The sequence below is a fragment of the Cololabis saira genome, chromosome 11, assembly GCF_033807715.1.
Source record: "Cololabis saira isolate AMF1-May2022 chromosome 11, fColSai1.1, whole genome shotgun sequence".
Classification (NCBI taxonomy): Eukaryota; Metazoa; Chordata; class Actinopteri; order Beloniformes; family Belonidae; genus Cololabis; species Cololabis saira.
Genome location: NC_084597.1, coordinates 36729054 through 36749689, shown reverse-complemented (window position 1 = coordinate 36749689; position 20636 = coordinate 36729054). Strand labels below are relative to the sequence as shown.

Here is a 20636-nt window from a genome sequence, read left to right as displayed (position 1 = left end):
TCATATATTCAATCATTTTATCACTAAAATAGTACACAAAAAGCATGTCTGAAAGATTATGAGAAAATATGAGGACTACAGTTGGGAGAAGTTTCAATTAAAAGTCACACTACAGCGAGCACAGAGTTAAAGGTGAAGCATGGGGAAATGATCTCTTCCTCCTTTTATAACCCACAACACACGGTTCCACTTTGTTTGCATGATTAACAAGAGAATGAGCCCTGGAGAAGATCAATAAGCACCCCCCCTTTACGGGACTGGCTCTAACATTGTAACCCTACCTTTGTGCACTCCCAATCCCTGAACCAATTAACGTGATATGATCAATAGATGTCAGTAATGGGATATTGGTGCTTCTTGTGGCGTTTCTCTGGCAAAGGCCTAAAAAAAAAAGAAAGAAAGAAAAAAATCTATGGCTAGTGCAGCATATGAAAATGACTCTCTTTATCTGCCGCTGGGTAATGATTCCAAAGGGTATATGTAATGTTTGTGGTATTTATCTATTTATTTATTTTCGTTAGAGATAAAAAAAAAAAAATATGATCTTTATTTCCTCCTTGAAAGAAGATGCAACTGTGTTTTGTGTGCATGTACACGTAAAGTTGCAAGTGTCCTTGGGGGTGATTCTGATGCCTCAAATCCTAAATGGCTCCCAGCCAACAGGAAAACAGTCTAACACAGGGGTTTCATTGTGGGCCACATGAAGATCATGAATTACCTCAAATGGTCGGTTGTGGCAGTACTTAAGGTCGCTGCATGATGGAAAGCGGCTGCTTTGATTAGACAATTATGACTTTTAATCTCTAGAGGGCAACATAAACAGTTACGGGCCTTGAGTTTGACACGTGGTCTAACACAACAACACATATCAGACTCAGAACACTACCATTTCTCTGACAAGGACACCGTGTATAATATGTTTGACTGGACCCAAAACATTCTGATATCCAGATATTAATCTGGTGCGTGCTTGTTCATGTTCACAAACACTAACTGCAAATTATATCTCTCAGCATGTTTTTAGTACCTCACGTCAATCTGGAAATAATAATATAATAAAAACCCTGTCTGGTCATAAGCAGAAACATGACTCAGTGGCGGCCGTGAACGTGACCTGCAGGAATGTTTCAGTTCACTTTGGCTGTTAAAAGGGAAGACTACGTGGCAAAGACCTCGTCTGTGAGGCAACACTGACCGATGATAAGGCGGACTCAAAATGTGCAGGTGTAATCTGCAGCTAGTTCATTAGTTCAATACAATCAGATACTCACTAGAGTGTATAAAAAGAGGAACTAGCTGCTGAAACACTAACCTGAAAGTATCTGCAGTCGTCATGTAAGCAGCCGCAATAAATATTCAGCAACACTGCAAATGACACGTTTTTGACTGAACATTTGCAGGATAATGACCACAACTTTTGCAGTGTCATGCTGTCCAAGTCCAACAGGATGAGAGGCATGTGCTGTGCAGTTTATTTTTTGTATCTTGTATAAACTGCAATAACAGCGCCTTTACAAATAAGCCTAATATTCCTAAATCTACATAAAATGAACTATTTTAAGCTAAATAACTCTGCCAAACATGTAAGAAAATATGTATTGACTAGAATGACTGGTCTTCTGTTCTTTTTTACTTCCTTAAAAAGTAGTTTTTGCCGTGTGAGCACACTTGATCTAACAGAAAAAGTCATGAAATAAATGTATCATCATGAAAACCACTTCTGCCATGACGTCCACTGTAGCTCTGTGAACTAAAATCATAATTGTTCATGTGTGAAAAAGTACCTTAATCCCATGCGCAATTGTTGTCGATAGCAACGGACAAACGAATGCAAAAGCTAGTCAACACTTTTAAAGGCAAGCAAATAACCCTTCAAATGAAATTTAAGCTGATATTTTAGCATGTGAACAAGCTTTCTGTGCTGCTTTTAGCTACCATGATCAATGAAGACAGTTCTACTGATCAACAACCCAATAGATCAAATCAGATAATTAAAATAAAAATTGAAAAAAATGAAAAAGGGAATGAAAAAGATTCCCTGTGGTCAGCCATTTGTCTTGCCACAACAGAGGAATAGCTGTGGCCTCCTCTCACATTTTCTCTGTGGACTGATGGTGCCCAGCAGAGCGTAGCTGGCACCAGAAAAATCCAGGCGTCATTCCACTGCATGCCTGTCTTAATCACCCCCAGCAACCATACTGCAGATGGAGCCTCTTTACAAAATCAGACGGTGCCCATAAGGCTCCCTGATCTCTTTGTCAGACTTCAGTGGAATGACAAAAGCTGGCAGCATGTTGTCACCGAGGGTCAGTTTCCCTCCGACTGGGATGCGTCCATGGAGGTTAGGTGGGTAGAATAATTAAAAGAGAGGATAGTAACAAAGTGATTGTAGTATCTACAAGATGTTCTAATGTCAAATTTTACATTTCGCTATAAAATTTGAATTTATTTTTTTTAAATGCTCATGACCATGTCAATGGTAACACTATTTGTTGAATCCTTTTAAAGTTTCCATCAATAAAAAAAATAAAATAAATCTGCTTCAGTGCCATAATTTGTGGTACCAGTGGTTTGTCATACTTGGCAACAGCAGATGTTTCATGCAGTAATTATATGAAGAAACTGTGCGGCAAACGCTAATTTGAATTATAAATTCACTTCTTATTTCTTGAATCCACAGCGCAGGAAGTAAACTCGTAGCATTTCAGTGTTTCATTCACAGGCAACTAATGACTATCAACCACAACACCAACAGGATGGATACTACTGTTGTATTAACATGGAGCTTACTTGACTATTTTCTATTTAAGTATCCACTGAAACGGCTTACATTCTTTCTGTTGAACAATGCCTCAAGCTGTGTACATTTTACAATCTCATATTAATTTATTTTATGAGAACCTGTGACGTACAGCAATAAGCCCTCCCGCTAATGAAGATGAAGAAAAGCCGAGGCCTCACGTTGTGCTGCGCCAGGACAAACATCCTCATCAGGGAGTATTTCTGTCTTACAACTTGCAGCACTAGTAGCTCCTTGCTCACTTTCAACAAAGTAATAACACAGCATGCACTACAAATGAAACACAGCATTGCTAAGAAAGTTAATTGCAATTCTGAGACAGCCACAGCATAACTGGTTTTTTTTTGTTTTTTGTTTTTTTAGCTTAGCTGTTTATATTTTAGCGACTACTACTACTACAACCACTACTACTACACCCATTAAAAACAGATTTCTGTGAAAGAAAGAATCAATAACAATCATCTGTAGAGTATCAAATGTAAAGGAAGAAATCTTAACCTGAGCTTAAGTTTACGATCACATCCAACATCAGTTTAATCAAAGTATCAAAAATACCATGATCAAGCATTCCCTTCCTTGTGATATATTAACGTTGTTCAAATGTTCAGTTTGCACAGCTGACACATGGATTACGTTTAAGAGGATAAATCTCATCTGACTTATATAAAACTGTCTCAACTTAAACACAAGCAGCTGGATACAAGAATCTAAAACCTCCTCTGTTGGTATTTTACTCCTGTTCCTTTGTGAAATGTTTTGAGGGTTTGGGGGGGGGGTTAGGTCATGCAGACAGGGACTTTTTTACAGATTGATAAAGCTGGAACTTCCTCCTGCCGCAAGGCTTCCGCTCCCCTAAAATGATCTTGAACAGGTCACTGACTTCCTGCTGGTTGCAGGAAAGACTCCTCAATGCTCGGGTATTCGGTCTTACCTCACACTGTTAAACATGAATATCAATGTACTTCCATGTAGACCTGGGCGATAAACATAATATTTACAGATATCATCATTCACTGCCATAACCGACGTCAATTTTCCCATGTCGGTAAATGTTTTGATTTAAAAAAATAAAATAAACGTCTTTTTGTCTGTTTTGACTGTGTGCTGATGGGCTAGTTTTATTCCCCTTTAAAGGGGCTATTATACTTGCTGTTTGAGCCTGTTCACGTTCACAACCAGCTGCAACCTCTCCCTCGCACCACGCGAGGAGAGCGCGTCATACCGGCGGTAACCGGTTGGGGGCAGTAATGCAGAGCCACAGTTAGAAAAGTAATAAAATATGTTGTAGTAGTATAATAACCAGCTGGTGCAACAACGGATAAATAAACAAGACAGCAGTGGTAAAGAAAATGGCACCATCGGAGATGGCTTGTCAGGCCGTTCAACCAGAGCCATTGGGAGACTGGAGAGCTCGTTCATCTTGTCGATGCAGACAATTGTTGAGAAACAGTGGGAATATTTTAACATGTCGTAAGGAGATTAATTTACCGAAATATCTGGAGCAAAGTCTGTGTCGGCCGAGCGATGACTGACGAACCTCTGTATCCAGCTCAGACGACTGATCGGTGGACAAAACCGCCGACCAGCATCCTCACCGCTGCATCTTCTGACGAGCACGGACATAACGAGCACGACTCTGTATCTGCACCAGGACTGTGTTGATCTGCCGCCGCTGTTTTGACACGCATGTTTGTCACTGTGCAGCAGTGATGTCACATCATAAATGCTCAGCCTCTCTTCATAACAGACCGCAAGTTTCCAACCTCCGCATCAAGTCACTTGTGGTCAGCTGGTGCTCACACCTGGACCAGCGCCACTCGTGGGCGAAGCGAGAACTGCAGGTCGCGTACGCGTTGTACAGCGTGTGTGTAATCACATGACTCCACCCATCCAGTCTGAACGAGAAGGGAAACCCAAGAAAATGGCTGATGGTTCAAACGAAGAAGCGACTGACATAACAGGGCTGTCTAGTGTGAGACTCGCGCATTTCAACAACTTCACACACTCTCACGCCACACATGGCATTTCTCATGCTGAGAAATTAACTTTCCTGCACAGTAACTCCAACCACCCATCTTACAAATGAGTCACGGCACACTACTGGGCACTGAGCTCTCAACTCAGAGCAGCTGTCTGGAGGTACCGACCAATCAGCCAATCTGAAAATAGACATTGTTGTTGCCGCTAAGGGTTATCGTACATTTATCGTTATCGAGGTAAAACTGCCCAATTCATCGTGATATTGATTCAAGGTCATATCACCCAGCCCTACTTCCATGTCCTCTGCTATAACCCTTATTACTACAGAGACGTTAAACATATTCAACAACTTCTTATCATACAGGTAGCTTTGAGAATTCCTCCTATACGCTTTCAATTATACTTGCAGTAAAAACACCATGACAACAAGCAAACTTAATGAATTATTTTGCTGTCAATGCACAGAATCTGTGAGAGAGAAATCCCTGGCCCCCCCCGCATTCGGCTGCATTATCCATCCAATTCAGTTTTCTGACTTGAAGCAGTGCAATCAGGTAAAACTCTTGCTTTGTTTTTATTAAGTTAATTTCTTTTTTTTTTTCTTCTTTTTTTTTTTTACCTTGTTAATTAAGTTAAGTTAATAACTTAAGTTATTAAGTTAATTTCAATAATATGCAGTTTGGATTATAATACAACTTTTCACAGATTTAGTATTGATACCATTAAGTGGTTATCAACCCCTGAGTGAGATTTTCCTCCCAGGGGAGTCATGAGTATAGCAAACAGTGACACACACTAAAATATCGCTTGGGTCAATTATTTCTCTTACCGTCAGAATAAAACTTTTATAAGTGCACTACACATATACATTTAAAACTACAACTGTTACATGAGACTTGTTTCACAAAATGTTGTATTAGGGCCCGAGCACTTACAGTGCGAAGGCTCTATTGTATTTTTTTTTTTCTCGTTTTTATTTTTCAGACAAAATGAGGGCCTTTTTGCCCCCCTAAACGTGCCTCAAAAGTCACCAAATTTTGCACGCAAGCCAGGCCTGGCGAAAAATTTGATATTTATTTAAAATAATAAAAATAAAGTTTTATAGTTTAATGGTTTGCATTAATGGGCGTGGCCTAATGGCTCAACAGCGCCCCCTAGAAAACTTTGTGCCTCAAGCCCCACCATACGGTTTGACGTACATGCACGGAAATCGGTACACACCTGTATTATGTTGCAACTTAAAGAAAAGTCTTTTGGCGCCATGGCCGAAACTGAACAGGAAGTCAGCCATTTTGAATTAATCGTGTAATTTTGGTGCAATTTATGCCATTTCTTCAGCCACTTCTTCGCCCGAACCGTAACGTGCACCCAGGAGTGTTATACATCAAAATGTGCGTCTCCATCCTGCGATAACACGCATGACTTTTCTCAGTCAAAAGCGTTACCGTGGCGACGATAGACGCTAAAAAGTGCGCCCCCACTTCATCTGATTGGTCCATGTTTGATAGTTCCTACTTTCTGCCATAACTTTTGAATGGTTTGACGTAAAGACTCGTGGGTGGTGTCATCGAACTCGGTATTGAGTCTTTGAACATAATTGGTGCGAATTAGCCCCGCCCCTTCTTCTGATTGGACGATATTTGATAGTCCCTATTTTCTGCCATAACTTTTGAATGGTTTGATATAGAGAGTCGTGGGTGATGTCATCCGCTAAATGTCCAGGCCTGAAGAATCTACATGCAAGTCATACAAGCACTTCCACTGCAGCACGCCTGAACCTGCACAAGGGTGCGAGGGCCAATTCATCGCTGTTTGCAGCTTTAATTTAGATTTGTTACTACCCAGTAAAACCAACATGAGCTGTTAACAGCATGTTAGCAACCCAATCTAAGTTTGACAGTTGTTGCAAATGTTTGTATGATTTGTTTGCTGATCCCCACACTGTGTGAGGTGATGGTGGAAACCTATAGCACTGTTTGTCAATTGCCATGCAAATCAGAATGTGGAGACTGCTCTTTACTCCGAATGAGTAGGTGGAGCCATAACCGCAGTACATTCAACTAAACGTATCACACAAACACTAAACAAACAGCAACAAAGGCCTGACCAAAAGCACCAGAACATCCAGGATGCAGGTTAAAAAGAAAATACAAGTCATAGCCATAGTAGTTCAAGTGTCTTCACTGAAGCGTAACCCAGCCGTGTCCTTATGTCTAAAGGCTTAACACAGTGAAAACCGGTACCACATTGACCATTTTCACCTAAATCTTAATGATCTGGTAGCCTGCACCAGAGCTGCACCAACTGGCCGTCTCATGAACAGGATCAGACAACACTGGTTTCTGGAATCAGATGATACAGAAGGATTTTTTTCTCATTCAATACTTGCATCTTATAAACAGTTTTGAATTGTTTTTTATTATCTATTTGTTTTACTGATCGACTCATCAATTAAGCTGCTGAGCTTGAACTGCAGGTTGTGGAAATCTTTCACTGTGAGCACAGAGGAGCAAAAAAAGTGAACTGCACAACCTGTAAACGGTAACAGGCTATAAACAAAGCAAGTGTAGCTATTAGTCTATAGTGTCTGCCACTTTTCCTTGTTTTTTTTCTTGTTTGCGCAGTTGATTACAACTCTAAAGAAAGAAATTGGAAATCGACCAAACACAGTACCAGCAGGTCAGACCTTCAAAGACACTGGAAATCACAACAGGTATAAAGGAAAGAAAATTGAAAAGAAACATTAACATCTAACCTCCTCCCTCTGCCCTCTCATCATCCTCTCATCACCTCTCCCCCCCCTCCTCCCTCCTCTATTCCCACCCCATTCTCTCCCCTCACCTTTACCTCTACTCTCTCCTAACCCTAAACCACCACCCCCCCTAACCATAAACCTCTGACACCTTCTCCCCTAATCTAAAACTCTCATCTCCTCCCTCCACACCCTGTTCTAATCATCCTCATCACCTCTCTCCACTGTCTTCCCCCTGATCATCTCTCCTTTCCTCACTTCTCACCTCTTCCTCCCCTCACCCTCTCTTCCTTTCAAAATACACCCAATAGCCACATACGAAGACACCGGATCCTCCATAATCCAAATGCACCCATGGGGGATGCCTAGAGCTCCCTAAGCACCACACAGCACATCTCACTACAAAAACCTATGAAACTCACTAAGAGATACCACTGCATACGCCACTGACAAAATGCTTTTGTGCATACGAATTTCAAAGTGGATGTATGAGCGAGAGTGCAACACTACCTTCTCCAATCTCTGGAACGCTAACGAGCGGTGGAGGGAGAAGCGTATTGGTTGCCCACAGGGGAACCGCAATCGCGTAACCTAACCCTAACCCTAGAGGAACATGCAAAGCTTCAACCTTACATGTCAGTTTTTAATTTAACTAAATTCAAAATGAAATCCATTCTCAATAAAAGTAGATATATTGCACTTCTGTGAATGAACGCTATTTTCTCTAGTTAGACATATTCAAAAGGTTTGGCCAAGTGATTGGTATGTAAAGATTTTGTTGGGCTTGCCATTATAGAAAAAAGGTTTTCTTGTCATTATTGAGTGGGCTTCTGTCCATCAACCTTCTGACCATCAATAAATCTACAAAGCAAACAGACTGATGCAGATAAAAAAAAAGTAAAGCAGCAGCTAAATGTGGAGCATTTCTCCAGCGGTCCAAAAAGAGTGAACCGTTAGTCATGTCCATGTGGTATATAAGTACTGGTAACCATCAATCCTACAGATGCCTCAAGAACCATGGTCTGAATCAGTTTATCGATTTTAAACGTCCTTCTTTTGGAGCTATGAGACCTACGAATGGTTTTGTGCTATACGTGTTGGAGATTAGTGTAACCCAAAGCAGAAAACATGTTATCATGATTTCGTCCACCCTCAACCTACAAAATTAACAAAAATTTGCATTTAAATGATTTTTGTAACCTTAGGAGTAGGATTACCATCTAAAGGGTTAGACAACACCCACCTAAAGCCACCCCCTTCTTTTCAATCCCAACAGCTTTCAGTTTCATTGTCCCAGCTGTTCAAACCAGGGTGTACCTCTAATGAAGTCCATTAACAGTATTACCTACATCCAGCGAGCGCTGAGGTCACGGGTCAACAGTAGACCTAACGCTGAGATTAAATTACCCCTGAGGGAGGTAGAGGGTGGCTGTCTACAGTTTAGTCACCACCCTCCTCCCTGCTCCTGCCACACACAAAAAAATAAAATAAAATCCAGAGTTTAAGGTAGGCAGGGATTTAACGTGTCGTTTTTACGGTCCATACAACCAGCTGATCTAATTTGTAACCCCATGGAGCTAAGAGGGGGCTTTCAACATCATAAGCATGGCCTACAGGCAAAATTGAATGTAAAATGTGATCATCAGGATCAAATCAGGACCGGATGGAACTGATTTGATCTCAGGTTTCGCTGCTCTTTGAGATTTACTATTCATCTTGGAGGATGACAGCCAATCAAAGCCCCTACCTACTGTACCTCTGCAGCTGACTGAGCACAAAAGCTAAATGATATAGGAAATGAGAATGTTATTAAGAACCAAACACGGATGAAAAGATAAATATTTCATCTTTATTAATGAACTTTCAATACCACGAAACCACATCACAGCATAATGAGGAGTACAAAAATGCCACTCTACAACCTGCTAGCCACTTTCAGAACTTTATTTTGGTCCGACAGAGGTTTTGTCTGTTTTTCCTGTGTCTTTAAAGACCTTCTTTTATATAATTTCACAGAGGAACATGCAGAGCTTCAGCTTTACATGACAGTTTTTAATTTAACTAAATTTAAAATGAATTCCAGGTGTCAATAAAATTAAACATATTACACTTCTGTGAATGAACGCTATTTTCTCTAATTAGACATATTCAATAAGTTTGGCCAAGTGATTGATATGTAAAGATTTTGTTGGGCTTGCCATTATAGAAGAAATGCTTTCTTGTCATTATTGAGTAGGCTTCTGTATTAAATTGGAAGCTCATAACCATTGTGCCAGTACCGAAGAGCTCCATACCAGCGTGTCTCAACAACTACCGCCCAGTGGCCCTCACCCCCATCATCTCCAAGTGCCTAGAGCAGCTGGTCCTGGCACACCTCAAATGCTGCTTGCCCCCCACCCTGGATCCCCACCAATTTGCCCACCGCAAGAACAGGAGTACAGAGGATGCAGTCTCCACAGCGCTGCACTCTGTCCTCTCACACCTGGACAACAACAACACTTATGCCAGAATGCTGTTCATAGACTTCAGTTCAGCATTCAACACTGTCATCCCGTCAAAGTTAGTAGTCAAACTTGCGGACCTGGGAATCACAGCTCCCATCTGCAACTGGCTACTGGACTTTCTGACCAACAGCCCACAACATGTCCAGTTAGACCACCACTGCTCAGTGTAACCCGTCGGTGCAGCTCGGCCCTCTTTCGGTGGAAGACCGCGGTCCGAGTGACAGCTCGTCTCTGCTCTTAACAAAACTTTTCTTTTTTCAAGACATTTCCTGCTGCAACCTTCTCTTTTTAAGCTTTCTTCCCGTCTGATCATCGTGTTGCCTGACCCGGTGTATTAACCTGTTTAGCTCTCAGCGACTTATTCCAACCCGACATCATGAAGTACATCATCGGTATCGGCGGAGTAACCAACGGAGGGAAAACCACCCTCACCAACAGACTGATCAAGAACCTGCCCAACTGCTGCGTTGTCCATCAGGATGACTTCTTCAAGCCACAAGATCAGATTGAAGTTGGCGAAGATGGCTTTAAGCAGTACGATGACATCACTGCTCTGGACATGGATGCCATGATGAGTACGATCTACGCATGGTTGGACAACCCAGTGAAGTTTGAGAAGTCTCATGGCGTTGATAACACCCTGGATACTGATATCATCCCAAAGTCTGACCATAAGGACGAGGAAACTCACATCCTTATTGTGGAGGGCTTTCTGCTTTACACCTATCAACCTTTGATCAACGTGCTGAACCAACGCTACTTCATTTCCATCCCTTATGAAGAATGCAAAAAGAGGAGGTGCTCAAGGAACTACACAGTGCCTTATCCACCTGGCCTGTTCAATGGCCATGTCTGGCCCATGTATCTGAAACACAAGAACATCATGGAGGCATCAGATGTTGATGTCGCGCAGCTAGATAGAACCTGGTCAAAGGAACAACTGTTCAACGTTGTCTATGGTGACATCCTGAATAACATGCAATCTCTGTAACAAAGGTCATCTGATCGGCTAAAGGAAGCGTATACTCAATCTGCAAGCAGAACACCATCTTCATTTACGGTAAGTTTCTACCTGGTAGTTCATTTCCTTGACTGCTATGCTTTATCTTTTTGACAGTATAAAGTGATGGTGAATTTTATATCATATTTATTGCTTTGTTATAGCCTACACTCCAAAGAGAGTTGATGGCGTTATCAGGATGAAAGTCAGTTGTACAAGTCAATAAATGTTCCTCCCGCCAAAAAAAAAAAAAGACTACCACTGTTCCTCCACACTCACCATCAACACTGGGACCTATTATGAAAAACACTTTTTTCTTGCTTTCACATATATAAAGTGGTCTCCCCTCAGCCTGCCAACTCAGAGAAGGAGGAAAGCAACCAAATTCTGCAGTGTCTGTACAGCCGCCCGGATGATCCGTCCAATGTGATGTGGCTTCTATGAGCCGTTAAAATTCTTTTCGTTATGTAACGAAAATGCGATTTACATAGGTTGGCCTCCGATGCGTGAAACCACGCCCACAACTAACTCCGCCGGCCAGAGCTTCCGCCATTTGTCCGCCGGTGTATCGCGTCATTCAGGCAGCCAATCAGCACAGAGCCTCATTATCATAGCCCCGCCCACTCAGAATCTCACATAGATAATGAGGTTAGAGAATGGGAAGATAAAGACATGGCTCAGAGGCTGAATTTCTAATTTATTTAGCAAAAACAATCAAGAGCTTGTTTTTAAGACATTCAAAGCCTGTTTAAAATAGGTATTAGATGCCATAATAGGTCCCCTTTAAACGTCATTCTTTTGGAGATATGAGACCTACGAATAGTTTTGTGCTATACGTGGTGGAGATTAGTGTAACCCAACGCAGAAAACATGCTATCATGATTTTTGTTCAGATATAAAGAGAAAATGCCAAAACCTTTTCCCCATTTAAATATAAGGTGTATAACTAATGTATCAGATTTTGATATTTGGTTTTAAAGTTTAGATTTAAATTTTTCTCTGCTGGTGATTTTCACCTCATGCAGTGAACTGATGCAGTTGCGGTAAATCGTTCCATGTTAAACTTTGATTTAATCACAGATTTTGTTTTTTGCCAATGAGGGGAACTGTATTCTTCGAATTTCTAGACAACTATGCTAAATTACCTAAATTGGTTATGATGAATAAAGGGATTCCCTTCTACTCCCATGAGGAAAACTAGAGGGGGTTAAAAATGAGAACTGGGCCAAATTGAAGTGTATTTACATGATTTATATGATTAATGCATTTGTTTTGTTCTAAATCCACCTATTAAACCATCTTTTTAGGAAAATTCACTGTAGAGTACCGGCCCTGCTTTTACATCAACAATGTAATTTCACTAGATATTAATGCGTTTTTGGATTTTTAAATAGAGGGCAGTTTCCCTTTTATCGGAAAGAGGTCACCACTACAACCAATGCAACCTTCTTGGCCAATAAAATAAATAAACCAAAGGGCAGAACTGGTTAACCTGACTTGAGCCAAAGTTTCAAAATCTATTTCAAATCTGATTGTGTTATTTGCTGGTGGCAACGACAGTATAAAGAGAGAAAGAACCGTAATTAGTGCAAGTGGAAGCAGCAGACTCAGTGTGGGATCTGGAGCCCCGCGGAGTGTTGAGGAGCTTCAGGAGAGCTCTAAAGGCTCAGCCATCAGTGATTCAGTCTTAACGCAGGTAGTGTTACATTACTCAAACACACTTCCAAACATAACAAGCAAGTGCATGCACACTCACAGAAACAAAAGCAGTTAACGCATACATTTCCGCCTGAGTCATCCCAAAGGCATTCACAATAACATTACTGATGGGGGGGGGGGTGGGGGGGGGGGGGGGGGGTTTGAGAAGTGAAAAAACACTGCAGAACACACACACGGAGGGCTTCAGAGAGCACAGCTCACTCTTGTCTCTCAGACACAGCCCGAGGCGATGCATTCTGAGTTCATACACTTTGGGCTCCCAAAGCTTCTGCAAACACCAGCACTCGTTAAGCATCTGTTTACAACCTTGAGGTAAAAATGAGTTAATGGTAAAAACACAATAGGGGATTTTTCTTTTTTAACTGTGTAAATGAAGGTCGGTTTCACATTGCAAGAACTTTCTCACCCAAGAAAAATAACATGATTACCTCTCTATGTCTCCGTTGCAATTGATTCATAACTAAGTTGTATAGTCCTGAAGAAATAACAGAAAATAGGTTTGTTAACAATGTTATCAATAATCCCTCTGGTTGTACTTCCACCTGATCAGATATACTGTATATATGAAGCCAGGATGTCCATTGACAAACTACACCTGGTCCAGAGCAGGTTTCACTCTAAAGTATACCAAATATCTGCTTGTTGATGGGAAGTTAATGTGCTTCCTAAAACTCACACTTCAAATGTTGCATGTGCAGTTAGGCACCACTGTGGATTCTGTTTTTGCATTTTGTCTCGATTTAATACCGCATTCACTGCAATGTCAAACTGTTGCATCAGTCACAGAATAGACCAGCCTTTCTTCATTTTCATGGTGACATGGTTGAAATGGTTTTCATGGGACATGGTTGAAATGGTTTGATATGTTGAGGTTATTCATCTAAGAAAATGCTAATAAAATCTCCATTAAAGTCTCAAATAGTATTGTCAAAAAAACGCAGATTGATGTGCTGTCTATCATAGCTCATGTTCACTTATGAATTCACTCCATCTGCAGTTTTACACCAATATTCTTTTCTCTCTTGTTTTAATTTAGTGTTGCATTTTGATTTTGATTCTTTGTAAGTATTTTCTTCTTCTTGGCTAAAGCAAATTGCACATGAAAGAGTCCATGACAACTCTATTTTGGTGGCTCTGTTAAAGAATGTCAGGGTAATGTGGAGATAGTTTCATAGTGTACACCTCAAGCCAACTGAAAATTCAATAAACAATCTGATCTAAGTTTTCAATGGACTCCCTGGCCTGTATCTAACGGCCAGGGTCTGTGTAAAATAGCTTTGGTTTTAACAGCGTTGTGGTCTTTTGGTTCATTTACAATCACCCCAGAAAAACAATACAGCAAAAAGAGAAATCAAATCTTTCCTAATTACCAAAATGTACAAACTGCTAACTCCTTTTTCCTTATTAGTATTATCACTGAAAACAAATTTTGCAAATTGCTTCTCACAACTGTATGATCTGCCTAATGAAAACAAGAAAAAAGCATCATAGCTGAAAATTGAGAGAGATCAGTTATCAGCCACGAGCTTCATTTATTCAGTCACTCTCTGCTAAGTACTGATTTTGTGATGTTCTTCCTTGTTTTTATTGAACCAGTAAAGTGATTGATAAGCACCAAGGGAGGGTCTCACACCACATGATCTGACTGCGACGCAGTCACCAGACCAGTTTCAACAGACAGTACAAACTATTTGTGTGATATGTTCAAAACTGGTTGATTCATAGGTAGCCCTTTCCTCACAGTGACTCATTCAGTGCCTTGCCCTCTCGAATACTGTAGCTCAAATACAGATTCTCCTGACAATAATATAATATAATATCTGTTGGCCACTGGCAATGGGTGTTGTTGAGTTACTGTGTTATTAACACAGAATGAACAACTCCCGGCGACTGACCGCCTGCTCATTAACTATTATTAACGATTGGAAAAACAGGCCTAAAACCATGTAGCCTGCAAGTGGCTAAAATGTTAATAATCTCAATTGCAGCTTCATTAATTTAATGATTCACTCTTCAGTAACTTCAGTGTTGCTCCCACGATTTGTCTCTGAGCTAAAAAAAAGATTACAAGCAAACAAAATGAAAATGAACTGGAGAACATTAATACCACACTTGAACTCATTTCCATTATTTGGTTTGTTAACAGCAGAAACTGAATAAAATCAGTGTGTCACTATAAAAGGAGATTACAGTCTGATAGTTGGTCTCTTCCTATAAGATTTACAATTACGAAGTGGGTCACATACCATTATGAGCAATTAAAACATCCATACAACTATATTTTTAGGACATTGCAATTTAATGTTTCAAAGAAAGACTTTAAGAGAAAACTCATGAATATAACTATCAACTGCTGTGCGAATGGATCCACAAATGGGAAATGATTACGTCCAGAGCAAATAATATAATCGCTCTGCTTCCCCTCTTCTCCATTTGCCAAGTCAGTGACATTGTATGTTGAAGCACACACACACGGTCTAACCTTTTCCTTATCATAAATCACATACTACTGTTCTGCTGCCAGGACTTTGTTTAACCCAATTTGTCACAGAGGACTCCCCTTCCACCCTCGCTGCAGATTCACTCAGAAGGACCAGGAACACAATTAGCGGATAGATCAAAGGATGCCAGCCAGAGCTTTCTCTCTCGCTCACCCTGTAATAGTCCAAGTCACAAGCTTCTGCTTGAATCCTGTTATATATCAAAAATGTGAAGCCATCTATTCAACAACTAAAGTCTGGCTGAAGTCGGGTCACAGAACAAGACAATGATCTTAATCCCACCAGCAAATCTACAAGGGAAATGCTGAAAAAGTGTATGTTGAATAAGGACCCGGTGTACCATATCATGTGTTGTAGTTCATCTGTGCTTGTTTTGTTTAATTTTGAGATGTGATAAGGATTGCTGAATTTATCTTTATTATGTGCTGATCTTTAAAACTAAGAATTAAGAGGGAGTGTACTTTTATTTCACATAACTGTACTTGCCTGTTCTGTCTGGCATATGACGGTAATCATGTTTCAGTTACAAAAACAGACAAAAGTCGCATTGAGAATCTGGACACAATTAATATTTAACATTCTTCTGAATTAATAATTTCAAATAGGTGCGACACCAGGCACATAAATTAATTTGTGTGTGTTTTTTTCATAATAGCAGGCAAAAGGATGGAATATCTGTACTTAGGAAGCCATCATCACATAGGACAAGAACAAAATGACATATGCAACGCACACACACACACCTATATTCACACATTATTATGACATAAACGGGTCACTGAAGGTGAACCAAGAACATCAAACAGATGTGCTGTCAGAGAGCAATCACTGGTACTACAGCTGTTTCATCCTCCATGGGCATTTTAATTAGAATAACCAGAAAAAAAAAAACATTCTCTCCATACTTTGATCTATTCACCGGGACAATTCCCAGAATCCTCAACACACTGTGATGCAGGCCCACTGGTGTTTCAGATCAGACTTCAGGAAGAATGAAGGTCAAACTAAACGTTTTCCACAGCGCACTTCTACTCCACTGCTGTGGTCATGTAAACTTCCCCTGTCACCCGACACTTCCTTATATTGGTTTTGGAAACATTAATGAGCTGAAGTGGAGAGGGAGATTTACAGAAACAGAGGTGTCGAGCATCTTCCATCCAAAACCTCTAATCGTACCACCATGTACGCTGATGTTTTGTCTCAGTCTAATTATATACCAAGAAGGATATACTTATCCAAGGTTATGACCTATCCCTTCGCTAAAGTGTTGAAAATCTAAATGAATGTAACATGACGCTGATTCTTATTTAAGAGGGAGGAGCGGATTAATAATTCAGACGTGTCAGCGTCAGCGACATTTTCAGAAACCTATGTAGTAGCATTTTCACCAAAAAACAAATCAAACAGAAGCAATCATTTGCAATTGTATATTCAATTTTGATTTGAATTTTGAATGAAATCAGCAAAAAACTGCCCTGTATTATGACAATTAAAACAGGCTCATTAATAGGCTAAAGCAGGTAAAGAAAGTGGAAAGATGATGTCAGCAACAAGTTTCAATAAAGTGGAAGATGGGGACAACAAAAGACAGGAAAAGTTTTAAAATGTCTTGATTTCACCTGATAGAATATATCATTCATAATAGATCGGTAACATTGCAGGTGTAAAAAGAGTATCTGAAAGAGGCTTAGTCTTTTACAAGTGAAGAGAAAGAATCCATCAGCTATAGCGTCAAAAAAGTAATCACCCTGAGAAACATCAATCCAAAACACAAGGGTAAAAAAACAAAAACAAAAACATTGAAGACTGTAATCTTTGGGGCCTCTGGCAGCACTGCATTGAAAACAGACACAACTCTGCAATGGGAATCACTGCATGGGCTCAGGAACACTTCCATCACCATTCTCACACAGCTCACCACTGCATCTACAAAAGCAACTTTAAACCTTACTATGAAAAAAAATGAAAAAAATTGGAGGAAGATCTACAAACTTGGGCCCCAAGTCTATTTTTGAAGGACTGAGTTAAAGCGGACAACTGTCCAACATCCAACATCTCCTCAGATAAGAAGTTTACGATAACCAAAAAGGATTTCACAGTTTCAACGTCAGCATCTGGGATGGTAGGAATGTGCATTAGTGCACATGGCAAATAAAGCTTGCACATATAAGAATTTAAGAATAAAAAAAAAAACCTGAGTGCAAATTATTCAAGCAAAACTGTGTGAGCTGTTTAATTCGTTTTCCTTGAAGCTATCTTTGCACACCTCTGCTCAGAGTTAAGACACACTAGACAAAACTCAATTAACACCCTTTAAAGCACATGTGATCATGCTGCAGCGCAGTGAGACTGCACGCTCACCTCACCAACACATGGAAGAGAATAAATTGTGATAATTCCACATACACCTGGAAACCCATTGTTTGGTGATTATACTGCTGAGGCCAAGACAAAAGTATGATCAACATTAAACTGGAGGCCTTTAAGAAGTAGCAGCTAAATTGCTGCAAAAATATGTGTCCAATTCCTTCCTTCCTGTGCAAAGGTAAACAAAGCACAGATTACCGTTTTGAGTTTCAACATTGGTGAAACTAGTGTGTTATCACAGGTATGCTGATTGCAGATATGTTTTGAGCAGAGGGTGGGCTTGTTGTGACAGGTTTCTTTCTGTGTGCTCCAAATCTTTGGGATTAACTGGGAGAAAATGCATGCAGGGGGGACTGCTGTGCTATGAGAATCCCAACAATCAATTATAGAAAATCCCAGCAGACCACGCTGAGATCTTGACAGCAAGAGGAAGAACATAGCTACTCAGCAGTGTGGATGCACAGTCACCAGACTAGTGCCTGAAGGTGTTCAAATCAACCCCATCTGTACGGTTTGGTTTTGACGTTTGCACTGAAGCCAGGGGCGTCAATTGGGTATGGCAAGGTACGGCAGCCGCACACATTGGCTTCAAGGGAAAATGTAAATGTTTGTTTTTTAAATACATTTATGGAATTACTCTGTGTCTATTTGTATTGATTATTCTATTACTTATAGAATAACTACAAATGCAAATCAGAACAACATGATCGATTTCACTAGTTATTATACACTGCAAAAACTCAAAATCTTAACAAGAATATTTGTCTTATTTCTAGTTAAAATGTCTAATTTTTAGTCAAAAAAAATCTCATTACATTTAAGACAAGATTCAAAAACAACTATTTTCACCTGTTTCAAGTATTTTCACTTAAAATAAGTGGAAAAATCTGCCAGTGGAACAAGATTTTTTTGCTTGTAATGAGAAGATAAATCTTGTCCCACTGGCAGATTTTTCTACTTATTTCAAGTGAAAATGTACTTGAAACAGGTGAAAATGGTCAAATAACAAGTTATTTATCTGGTGATGACTTGTTTTAAGTGTAATGAGATTTTTTGACTTAAAATTAGACATTTTAACTAGAAATAAGACAAATATTCCTGGTAAGATTTTAAGTTTTTGCAGTGAGCGAGACTGCATTTGAAAAAGTTCCAATTTTCTTGACCACACAGATAAGCTACATAAGCTTCTGTGATGAGTATTTGCTGGACGTGTTGATTGATACTCTAGTTAAGTTCTGTGACTGTAACCTTGCCATACCTTAGCTTCCACTGAATTGACGCCACTGACTGAAGCCCACTGACTCACCTGTGACATCTGGGGCCTGAAATTGATCTCCTTCAGGTCCACTGATCCGGGGGAGAGGTTGTGCAACATCTGGCACAGCAGCACCCCGTCCCGCAGAGCCTGTGCCAGGTCGAAGACGGCCGCCGAGGGCCACACGACCCGGTGGTTGGGGGGCAGGACCTTGCAGTCTATCAACCAGCGCCCGCACTGCCTCCACTCCTCCATCTCCGCTCCGTCCGGAGTTCCTCCCCGCGAATACACCCGCGCCCCGGAGAGCTGCTGCTTCACAGCCTGGCCAAGAGAGTCTACGTTTTCCTCGGCGCACAAGCAGGCACTAGGGTCGATTTCCCCGCCGGCTCCGGGGGAGTCTTGCTCATCCACTATCAGCTCTGCAATCACGCAATTTCACAACTTTGCGTTGAAAGCGGAAGGGCAACGCACTGGACCCCGTCTCTCTCCAGAAGCATGTCAGCCCGGGAAGGCTCGACGGAGACGTAAAAGCTCATCCACTTCACGAGACCGCGTTACACAAATTTTCTTCTCTTCATTATCAAAAGTTTTTTGTTTTTTCCCCCACAGTTTATTCAAATCCAATGGGTGAGACTGATGGAAGGGGAGGTAAAGCAAACAGCTGGATGCAGCGGTTCGTCTCTCGCTCCGATGAGTCTGAGTACAATGTGGAGTCAGAAGCGGCTTGTTTTAAGTCTCAAAGATGTTCAATGAAGCCCCGAGTCGCTCACCGCATTTGAAATGTCACCTTTTGTGATTAACCAAACGTGTAACAACAAGAGGTTCCAGTTATTTCCGAGTTTGGGGGCGAAAAAAATACAAATACAGAAAAAGGAGAGACAATTCAGAGATGACTCACAACAACGCACGAGCCCCCTCTTTTGAACAAACCTCAAAGCCGTCGCTCTTCCAGCAGCAGAAACATATCCACTTATATCCAAAAAAGCAAAGAAACAGCGGGGTTAATATTTGACCGGGTAAATTATGGTGTTAATGCCACTCGGTCTCGTTCTCTCTCTCTCTCTCGCGTATCCCCCAACAAAAAGCCGAGCTGTTCCGAGATTTGTGCCTCTCTTCCGTTCACGTCCTGGCGCGGCTCCCTCTCCGTGTTTCCCTGTCACGGAGATGATCCGCGGGTCCCGGCTCTCTGCAGACTCGCTCACGCCGAGACTTGTGCCGTTAAACCTCAAGTGGAACCGGCGTCCATGTGCCGGTTATCTCGTGTAAAAGGTATAACTCGGACAGTGTGCTCCCCACTTTGCTCAGCTGGCTCCACGCTCCAAGAAATGGGAGTTTTCAAAAGAGTAGTTTTGAACTGGGCAACTGAGGACTGTGGTCGCGCCCTCTAGCGGACACCGCGACTATTGCACTCATCCACTTAGGATTTCTACCGTATATATTTCAATATGTTGTATATAAATAATAGAAAATGTTTTTATTATAAACAATTAAACACTGATATTATTTTTGTTTAGTATTATTATTGTTAAATATTGTTAAAATTATGATGGTTCTGCATTCTGAACCCTGTTGTGGTCTCATTTTTGTAGATTTCACGCATTGTGTGGTGTTTTGTTTTCTCTTCTCCTTCATAAATGATGTGCTCTTAGTTTAATTTCATTTGCTTCTTCTTTTGTTCCGTTTTTCAGTTTGTCCAATGTTGTATTGCACCTTAGGGTCAAAATGTGCAACATGGTGGGAAAAACTGCATCACAGAGA

The 20636-nt window shown here is 40.8% G+C and overlaps 2 protein-coding genes across 10 annotated transcripts in view; one reads left to right on the top strand and one right to left on the bottom strand.

Annotated features, from left to right (window-relative positions):
* The window catches only part of vav2 (vav 2 guanine nucleotide exchange factor), a 259563-nt gene extending 239369 nt beyond the window's left edge, over positions 1-20194 (bottom strand). For all 9 annotated transcript variants that reach the window (XM_061734430.1, XM_061734432.1, XM_061734435.1 and 6 more), the window contains exon 1: positions 18930-20194. In XM_061734430.1, coding sequence (XP_061590414.1) covers positions 18930-19133 — 204 coding nt within the window. In that variant the 5' untranslated portion in view covers positions 19134-20194. The remainder of the gene's footprint in view (positions 1-18929) is intronic.
* Positions 10362-11266, top strand: LOC133454744 (nicotinamide riboside kinase 2-like). Its single transcript, XM_061733470.1, has one exon. The coding sequence runs from the start codon at positions 10413-10415 to the stop codon at positions 11025-11027; it is 615 nt and encodes a 204-aa protein (XP_061589454.1). The 5' UTR covers positions 10362-10412; the 3' UTR covers positions 11028-11266.
* Positions 20195-20636: the final 442 nt, after the last annotated feature.

What these genes read in the sequence shown, in the direction of transcription:
- LOC133454744 (XM_061733470.1), top strand. Translation starts at nt 10,413, where the DNA reads ATGAAGTACATCATCGGTATCGGCGGAGTAACCAACGGAGGGAAAACC.